The sequence below is a fragment of the Belonocnema kinseyi genome, chromosome 3 (assembly GCF_010883055.1).
Source record: "Belonocnema kinseyi isolate 2016_QV_RU_SX_M_011 chromosome 3, B_treatae_v1, whole genome shotgun sequence".
In the NCBI taxonomy this organism is placed as follows: Eukaryota; Metazoa; Arthropoda; class Insecta; order Hymenoptera; family Cynipidae; genus Belonocnema; species Belonocnema kinseyi.
In genome coordinates this window covers 93,934,536-93,944,469 of record NC_046659.1, presented here as the reverse complement: position 1 = coordinate 93,944,469, position 9,934 = coordinate 93,934,536, and the positions used below count along the sequence as shown (strand labels likewise).

The 9,934-nt window shown below is 29.0% G+C and overlaps 1 protein-coding gene across 1 annotated transcript; it reads right to left on the bottom strand.

Annotated features, from left to right (window-relative positions):
- Window positions 1–907: 907 nt before the first annotated feature.
- On the bottom strand, window positions 908–9,380 carry LOC117168785 (uncharacterized protein YJR142W). The gene is made up of 5 exons (XM_033354586.1): window positions 9,185–9,380; window positions 5,931–6,028; window positions 5,609–5,813; window positions 5,065–5,544; window positions 908–2,353 (listed from the first exon to the last, which is right to left on the bottom strand). Exons 1-5 carry the CDS (start codon window positions 9,258–9,260, stop codon window positions 2,223–2,225), a joined length of 990 nt encoding a protein of 329 aa, XP_033210477.1. The 5' UTR covers window positions 9,261–9,380; the 3' UTR covers window positions 908–2,222.
- Between the last annotated feature and the right edge of the window lie 554 nt (window positions 9,381–9,934).

The following is a 9,934-nucleotide window of genomic DNA, read 5'->3' as shown; positions in this document are numbered from 1 at the left end:
GTCTCCAATGTGTACAATTTATTAAATTAAAAACTGCAAGAGAAAGGCATTTAATGCAGTCTGGGTAATAATCAGGAAAAAATTTATATTCAAAGAACTATTCATTTATAAAATTGTAATTATAATAAAAGCCATATTTATATTAAGAGAAATTATACCTAGATATAATGCTAGGTATAAAGTAGAAATAAAATTTGAGCTTCTTATTTCCTCTTGTACAGAAATCAGTTTTTTGGAAACATAAGACACAAAAGCGGCATGCACAAAAAGTCAATTTGTTTGTTTTAGAGACTATGCTATCATAATTATGTCACGCTAATACGTTTCGCAATTATGCCATGCTGCTCAATTTACGAAAAGTCAAATGTACGATAAACCTGAAGTCTAGTAACATTTCTCGAGAGTAGGAAATACCAATAAAGTAAACCAACAGATTTTTGATTAGAATTTCATTCTTTTAAAATCTTTTCGGTGCGTTTAAAAAAATGCACAAATGCTTTATTCTATAATCTTTTAATATTGCAAACCTCAATGGAAATTAACAAAATAGATTTTTTAAGCCTAAATAATTAACTTAATTATCAAAATAAAGAAGATTTTTCAATCATCTACTACTTTTCGACTTTAAGAATAACGTGTTCCAAAAAGAAAATTCTGTTCTTGAGACGAAAAATTTACTTTCAAAATTCCTTTAAATGATTTAATTACTTTTTAGGTGTTTATTTAACTTTAAATATAAAATAACATGCTGAATAGTCTTAATAACTAAACGATTTTCTATATCTTAAAAATACTTTATTCCATCCTTGGAATGTAAATTTTGCAATCGCTGCATCCAATTAATTTTGAGATACTGCCCTTGAAAAAAAAATGGATACAAATTTCTAAATTTATCCAAAAACTTTCATGTAATGCACATTTATTTTTCTTCAGGACATACATAAACGCAAAACAATGTGCTTGGAGAGTTGAGGGTGTTAATATCGTCCTCAAGAAAATAATTATTGTATAATATCCCTAGGAAAAAAATTGCAACGCCTCATTATTTTTAGCTTGGGATTATGTAGAGTTTTTTTCCATGCGATGTGTCGAAGTATGAAATTCGCATCACATTTTTGTATGCACATGCATACGAAATATTCAGCGACTTTCTCGATATCTTTGATATCAGTGTTCTTCAATTCTTTTAAAAAATCTACCTAGTATTCCTATCATAATTAACGTACAATTTTGACCTGCTAAATTGGCGTTCTTTCAATAAAAAAGCTACGTCGAATTTTTCGCACTGGAATTCGAAATTTTGCAAAAAAACACGCAAAAATTTGTAGAATTACAGTAAAAAGTAAAGTATCAAAAACTCAGCGAATCAAGGAAATTACATCAGTACAGTAAATTAATTTGAAGATCCCGATTCCCACCTTAACGATATCTTTTTTTTTTTTTGTCAAACTCGTGTCCACACGAAATTTATAAGTTGAAAATCTGAAAAAGTAAATAAGAGGCCCTAAGGAACGTTTATCTGATCCAAAATTATTCTAATTTCAAACAAAACTTCCAAATTTATTTGTTAATTTAGTAACATCTATTTAATTTCTCAAATTTTAAACTTTGATTTTGGCAAAAAACTGTTGGCAAGGTAGATATCGAGTAAGTATGACATTGCCTTAAGAAGATTCCAAGATTATTTAAAAATACTACCCACACCTTAGGGTTACATGCTAAGATTATAGAGCTATCTCTTAAAACTCTTTCGCAAATTTTGATACGAGTGCGTTTAATTATTCAGACATTTTGCCACGTAAATCAAAAGATCTGCCAAAAATATTGCTTTATTTTTTTTTACCTAAAAATTGGAAGCTCTTAGAGAAAAAAAATTTAAGAAAAATATAATTACGAATAAACTTGTGCGAATTAACGTTAATGCTGAATCAAATATATAATTATCAAATCAGTTTAATTTGTACTTTTATCAGACAGTACTTACTATAAAAACAAATATTTTTACGGCTTCTCTTTTGACTTGTAAAAAAAATAGAAAACAAGAATTAACGCTCGACGCTCGTAGTACAAAATTGATCAAATGCGTCATAAAAATCGATAGATAACATAATTGGAAAATGAGAAATGCTGTCTAGCAAATCCTAACGATAAAAGATAAACTGAAAATATAGCATTTAGTTCCAATCGGCGCCTTCGGGTGGTTTTATAGAATTAGTACCTATTCAAAATAAAACTCGATCTATTGCGTCATTCGCTCCTCCATTGGCTGTTATTTTGTATTTCCTTTGTGGGTGATTAAACATCGTTTGCAGTGGCACATGCAGTAATTCTACAACTTGAATAAAGTTGGGTTCTGTAACATTAGAATTTTGATTACAGGAAAGAAGTTATTATTACGCGTATTTGAGCAGAGTATCCAGCGAATCCTGGGAACACAATTCAATGTTCTTTCCAGGTTAAAAAATCAAGTTTTTCCAGGTCTACTTTTTTTACATCAAATAACCGTTTGTTATGCATGTAAAGGATGATATATTTCATTTATTTTATTGGCCATAAATTTCTAAGTTCTGAAATATATTATTTCTTTTTAAATTCTTGAAATATTTTGAAATACTTATAAATTCTTGGAAATATTTGTCAAGCCTTTTCTGCATTTTTTCTATTTATTTATTTAAAATCACTGGAATATTTGAAACGCTTGCGAAATGTTTTGAATTCTTTTAAAACAATGTGAACTCTTGTAAAGTTTTTGATATGTTTTCATATTTAGGCGTACTGTACCCATTTTGATATCTTTTGAAATCCTTTTTGATTCTTTGAAGTATTTGTGAAATATTTCTGAAATCTTTTGTATTAGTTTAATATAATTCAAACGTCAGAAATCTTTTGAAATATTTACATTTTTAAATTATTTCAAATCTTTTAAATCTGGTATACTGTACCCTTGTTGAAATCTTGGTAATTCTTGTATTCTTTTGTAATCTCTGTGAAATTTTAATGCAATTTTTGAAATATGTGTGAAATCTTATATCTTCATTTGAAATCATTAAAATATTTGAAATCCTTGAAATATTTTTGAAATCTTTGTGAAATACTTGAAATCTTTAAACAATCTTTTAGAATCTTCTAAACAAAATTTGAAATCGTTTAAAATCTTGAAAATGTTTTGAAATCTTGATAAAATCTTTCAAATATTAGTGAAATCTTTTTTATTCATTTAAAATCTGTTAAATATTTGAAATCTTTTGAAGTCGTAAAATTTTGGTAATTTCTTTGTGAAATGTTTGAAATCTTTATATAAATCTTCCAAACAAATTTGAAATCGTTTAAAATCTTTAATATTTGTTTAATTCTGGTTGTACTGTACCCTTTTTGAAATCTTTGAATTTGAAATCTTTATACAAATGTTTATGAAATCTTTAAAATATTAGTGAAATCTTGTGTCTTCATTTGAAATCAATAAAATATTTGAAATCCTTGAAACATTTTTTAAATGTTTTGAAATCTTTGTGAAATATTTGAAATCTTTGTAAAATCTTTTAGAATATTCTTTTAAAAAAATGAAATCGTTTAAAATCTTTAAAATGTTTTTAAATCTTGATGAAATATTTGAAATATTAGTGAAATCTTTTGTATTCATTTGAAATCATTAAAATATTTGAAATCTTTTGAAGTCTTAAAATGTTGTTAAAACCTTTGTGAAATGTTTGAATTCTTTATAAAATCTTCTAAACAAATTTGAAATCCTTTAAAATCTTTAAAATTTGTTGAAATCTGGTGTACAGTACTAATCTTTGAAATATTTGTGAAATCTTGTGTATTCATTTGAAATCCTTAAAAATTTGGAATATTTTTGAAATGTTTTGAAGTCTTTGTGAAATATTCGAAATCTTTGAGAATCTTCTAAAAAAATTTGGAATCGTTTAAAATTTTAAAAATGTTTTGAAATCTTTGAAATATTAATGAAATATTTTGTACTCATTTGTAATCAGTAAAATTTCTGAAACATTTGAAGTCTTCAAATTTTGGTAAAATCTTTTTAAAAACTTGAAATTTGGTGTGCTGCACCCTTTTTGAAAATTTAAAAATATTTGTGAAATCTTTTCTAATTATTTGAAATCATTGAACTATTTGAAATCTTTGTGCAATCTTCTAAACAAATTTGAAATCGTTCAACATGTTTAAAAAATTTTAAATCTTTTAAATATAGTGTACTGTACCCTTTTTGAAATCTATGAATTTGAAATTTTTATGAAATCTTCGTAATATCTTTTATATTCATTTGAAATCATGCAAATATTTGAAATATTTGTGAAATCTTTCAAAATGTTGGTTTCAAAATCTTTGTGAAATGTTTAGAAAACTTTTGTGTTCGTTTGAAATCCTTTTAATATTTTGAAATCTCAAATTTATTGAAACTTTTTGAAATTGTTTAAAACCTTTGAAATCTGGAGCAATATACCTTTTTTTTAAATCTTAAAAATTTTCGAAACCTTTTGAATCCTTTGAAATATTTTTGAAATATTGTGTATTCATTTAAAATCATTAAAATATTTGAAATCCTAGTGAAATATTTTGAAATCTTCTAAAACCTTTTGAAATCGTTTAAAATAATTGATACGTTTTGAAATCTTTGACATCTGTGATCCATTTTAAAATATTTTAAATCCTTTGAAAGTTTAAAAATCTTTTTGAAATATTCGAAATCTTTGTGAAATTTTGTCTACACGCCTTTTTTAAATCCTTGAATCCTTTTGTAGTCTTTGACGTCTGTGAAAACTTTCTTTGAAATGTTCAAAATCCTTTTAAATATTATAAAAGCTTTGAAATATTTTGAAATCTTTAGAATGATTGTTTAACCTCTCGAAATCTGGTGTATCCTCAAAAACGAGTGGTCAACCCCTCAGAAACTGTTATAAAAGATAAAAATAAATCAATTTCAAGGTTATCCTGAGAAATTCAAGAAAAGTACCAGGTTTACAAGATTTAAAAAAAATCAATGAGAATTCCAGGTTTTCTAGGTCGCTGGACACCCTGTTGATAAGAAGGGAAATATGGTCTTACCATTTTCCGGTGTGATGTATCCATGTCTGATCATAAAGTCTAGTGCCACTGGAACCGAAGTAGTTTTAAAGCTTGGAGAGAGAACACGCTCCAAACATTCCCGGACTGGTAGCAGTTCAAAAGTTTCGACCTCGCCATCTCCATTTTTCGGTACAAAATCTGGAGGTAATTCCAAATCATAGATGAACTCTGTGTTGGGGAACAATCCTCTGTCACACTCAAAAAATAAGGACACACATCCTGCGCTTTTGAGCTTTGAAATTATGTTTTTCGGAATACCGGCTTCTTCGCCGGCCTCTTTTATCGCAGTTTCGTGAATTCCGAAACCGACACTCAGACCTCCACTGACGAAATTATCCCAATAACTAGGCCACGTTTGTTTAGTTGGGCTTCTCTTTTGCAACCAAATCGAGAGTCCCTTTACGGGATCCATCACATAACCGTTTATGTCTACTCCATATTTTCGGATTCCAAATAAACCTGGAAATTTAAATTTCTTAGAATTGCTGTCAAAGAGAATTTTACAAGGTATAGAAATGCATACAAGTAGCAGATCGATCCATTTTGAATAAAGGCTGTGTGTTAAATTGAGTTCGAACGTCATAGTATTCTTCTCGCCAGCCTCTTAAGGTAATAAATTTCCCCCCTGCCTTCAATTCTCTCAGAACTTGGTCGACTCTTTCACTTCGTTCTGCATAATCTCTGAAGGCTGGATTCAGCTGAACATATTCTGGCTGAACTTGAAACACCTAGGAAGTAAATTTTCAAATGTATCCACTTGCAAAATATTTTATTCAAAAGACTTGTTTCTAATTAAAAAATACTAAAGTTATCACCTATTCCGTTTTTTAATTTCTTTGCATTACCTGTGGGTAGTTTAGTAACTCTTTCATCACATCGGGTCTCACGAGACCCACTTGCTGACCGTCGACTACGAATGCTCTGCATTCGCCCGAATGGAATCCTAAAGAACATTTATGCAAACATTTTTAAATTGAACGATCTCAATCAATCTGCATAAGAAATATTGAAAATCAAGTATTTTAAATTCACATAATCTTATAAAATTAAAATATTAAATAATATTGATTAAATAACTTTCTTAGACAAAAAGTCTTTCTAGATTGTAAAAACACGCATTATTGAATTTGTGGTTCATATGATTAAATTTGGAATAAAAATATGAATGACGAGTGCATCGCGCGATGGAATGCCTGACCTCGTTTCTTCTCACGTGATAATTACTACATCATGATTACGCGGTTTCAAAGTTATGCCTTCGAAAAAAAGTTTTCTGTTAAACTGTAATTCTGAAAAGATGCAATATAAAAACCAATTATCTTGAAATCAAATTACATTATATTTTTTAGACTTTTTTTATACAAATTTTAATTTGTAGATTTTTATAATTGCTTGTCATTCCATTAAAAAAATCATCCTTTATCTACAGATGTTACGTAATTCTAAAAATAATGTTTATATCTAATCACTGTGTGCGATAGCGAATCACAAAGTATACAAAAAAATGAGAACATAATTGTGAGAATTATGAATGTTTAACTTTTTTTGAATATAGTCAGCGAATCTTTCAATCAATTTCAATCATCATCATCAAATCTAATAATATTTTTTTACGGCGATCAATACTTTACTAAGTAATTACAAAAGATAATAAAAAATTGTATTATTTTTACAGAGTGATAAAGCTTTTATGTTCGATAATTCATCAGAAAAAGTCTAACTCACTGAAAAAATATAATTTTGCTAAACATACTAGAATACATATTTGGAAACGGAGAAAAAGAGATAAAAGCAGTGGTGTAGTCGAGACCAGCAGAGTCCTGGCACCGCCAGGGCACCGAATTCATTTTAAATTGCGTAGATAATATTAACAGATCATTAGCCATTTAAATACATTGTTTTTACGAAACGAATTTTACTCATTTTTCGAACCATTTTTTTTGACAAAGTAATAAGTGTCTACATTTTTTTACTCCAAAAAGCACATATATTATCAAAAAATGGCCAAAATATTTGTTAAGTGTGATCTTTTTTAAATATAATATAGGTATTCGACTTTTTCTTTCTGATACAATTTCTTGTCCTCGTTTGAAATTCATTGGAAAATTTAAAAAAGATTAAAAGTGATAAAATAGCGGCGTTTTTCCTGGAAATATTCAGTAATTTATTGAAAATTCCACCGTTTTTCTCTAGATTCGTCATAAGGTAAAGAGTATATTTCATGACATATGTGCTTGCGCCTTGGTAACAAGATTTTCAGCTTTAAAGATTAAACACTGATAAATTTGTCAAATCAAAGTTTTAGTAAATCGGTAAGGAGTATAGGACTTTTGTCAGTAAGCAGGTAAAAACTGCGAAATTAAACAAAAGTTATTTTATAATAAGTGATTTGAGAATAAGACATTCGGAATGTACCATTTTTTCAATTCCTGGCTTATGTAATTTGTTTGAAAAAGTTAAAACTTTGATAAGTTTAAGTAACATAAAAGAGATGTCCACCTTTATCAAAAATGGCTTTTTGGTAGTTTCAAGTACTTTAGGTTTTGGCCTATCCATAAATCTTAGAAATATGCAAAGAAAAAAAATTTATTTGGCCCAAAAACGTTGTTAAAGTTGAGGTGATTGTTGAGAAATGATTATGTCAATTGGATGAAGTCTAGTTTGTTTGTTCTCCCTCTTATTCTGAGAAATGGTTATGAGGATTAAACTTATGTTTTTCTTAGATGTAAAACATGAAGAATTTCACTCTAGTCTGAAAATTGAAGAGAAAATATTTTCAAATCTTGGAAGTATAGGGGAGACCACGCTACAGTAGATAATGAACCTACAGTAGATAATAATTAATTAAAACCACGAATATACCAGAAATAATTCATTCTAATTTGTTTAAACATACAGTGTCGTAACTTTTCATACAATTAAACATTTTATATACATTAGTACTTTAAATGAATGATTATCCACTGTAGGCTCATTATTCAGAATTTTCTGTTTTGAATCCTATCTTATCTCCAAACCGCAAAATTATATATTTTTTAAATTTCGTTATTTTGGCTGCAATAATTTTTCTGGTAAATTTAAATAAATTTTTGGCAAATTTCAAGATGTATTCGGTAAGTTTCAGATAATTTTTAAGAATTCAATTTCCGAAGTTAGAGACCAAGCCTTTAGCTTAAGTTTCCATCGTAAGTGAAAGTTTCTATGAAAATACCGCCAGGCTACTTTATTTCTTAGAACTACACCACTGGATGTAATAAGGCCAGAAGTAAAAAACTATTAGCACTCAAATTTTAAGAAATAGAAATCGAGCTTCATACATAATTTTATACAAAAATAAATAACATAAAAGAAAATACACTATAATATGTAAGAATAAGTTACATAACAATTCACAGTAACGTAGAAAAAAGTCCAATACTTTTCCCTGAATGGAACGGATCGTAATCGATAAAAGCAAGAAATGTTTACAAACAAGATTTCGGAGCACGCGAAGTATATTCATAACCCTCAAAAAAGATAAAATTAATATATTACACAAAAGAAGGATGTGAAGAAACGAAAATTCAAGGTAATCGGCTAAAATGAATACTATCAGCTAAATTGTCTAAAATCAAATGGCAACTATTTTTACTTTTAAGGTGGAGCTTCAAAAATAGCGGCACACCTGTCACTTATTGACAGGAACATCTTCGAAGTCAAACCGCACCTTTTCCCCCTTCTATTCTCCAAGTGGAAAAAATATATTAAGAAATACCAAGGCATAATTTGTTTTCCAAATTCTCAAAAGGAGCATTCTTATACAGCGACTTTAGAAATATGCAAATTTATATCTACAAGAACCAATAAATATGTCACTTTTGTCGAAAATCGTACAGGAAACTCGGCGGCACAGCCGTTTAATTTGGAGGCTTAAAATAGGAATTTCTGGCTAAAAAAGTTAAATTAAGTAAGAAAAATAGGAAAGAAAAGACACGTTAGAGTCGAAATCGATATTTCGGCGGAGCTAGAAAGTCAGGGGTTTTCGTTTATAATGGTAAGCTGTGCATGGTGAAGGAGCTTGGGATCGATATCCTCGCTTGGTCTGAGCGCTTTTTCTTACCTGACAGGTAGAAGCAGTTGCATTTTTTTGCCAATTGTAATAAACGCGACGTTGATTCCGCAACTGTACCGGCCATGATGTTCACACCGCTGTCAAGCAGCTGCAAGCAACAAAAGTCGGGAGAAAGCAGCACAGGCCACAGCCACCGGGGCACCACAATACGTCACGCGAGTGACACTACTTCTGCGCATTCGAGTCTTAGTTTTCAACTGCCGCCAAGGGTTGTTTCGCGACTTTTGTATCGAGCTCTTATCTACGCCGGAAGGGCGTATCTAGAAAATTAGAAGTTCGCTCATACTTCTGCTCATCCGGAAATACCCTATAATTTTGTTCATTCTTTAACAAATTACCTTTTTAACTTTTTATTTACTGAATAAATAATATACATATAGTCACTACAATGGCAATGCCCCTGTTCAAGGTTTTTATGCTATGCTTACGCGTTATTTGACTGGCAGCGTTATTAATGCATAACAATTAATCATATAAAACCATTATCTCTATCAATACAATTGACTTTGTCTGCAATTTTTACTTATTGCTACTGTCAAGATCTGGACTGTTTATTTAATTATTATGAAGGCATACGATAAGAAAATGTGAGCATTCAAGAAAAATTAACTTAACAGAATAAGTAATAATAATAAATAATAATAATAAACAATACTTAACTTAAATAAGTAGATTTAATTGAACACAATTTTAGTTAATTAATTTATTCTCAGTTTTTAAAAGCAATTCTTCATTAGT

What these genes read in the sequence shown, in the direction of transcription:
- LOC117168785 (XM_033354586.1), bottom strand. Translation starts at nt 9,260, where the DNA reads ATGGCCGGTACAGTTGCGGAATCAACGTCGCGTTTATTACAATTGGCA. An exon ending in CAACTGCTTCTACCTGTCAG is followed by an intron (nt 6,029 to 9,184) that starts GTAAGAAAAAGC and finishes AATGTTCTTTAG; the next exon opens with GATTCCATTCGGGCGAATGC. An exon ending in ATACATCACACCGGAAAATG is followed by an intron (nt 2,354 to 5,064) that starts GTAAGACCATAT and finishes CTAATGTTACAG; the next exon opens with AACCCAACTTTATTCAAGTT.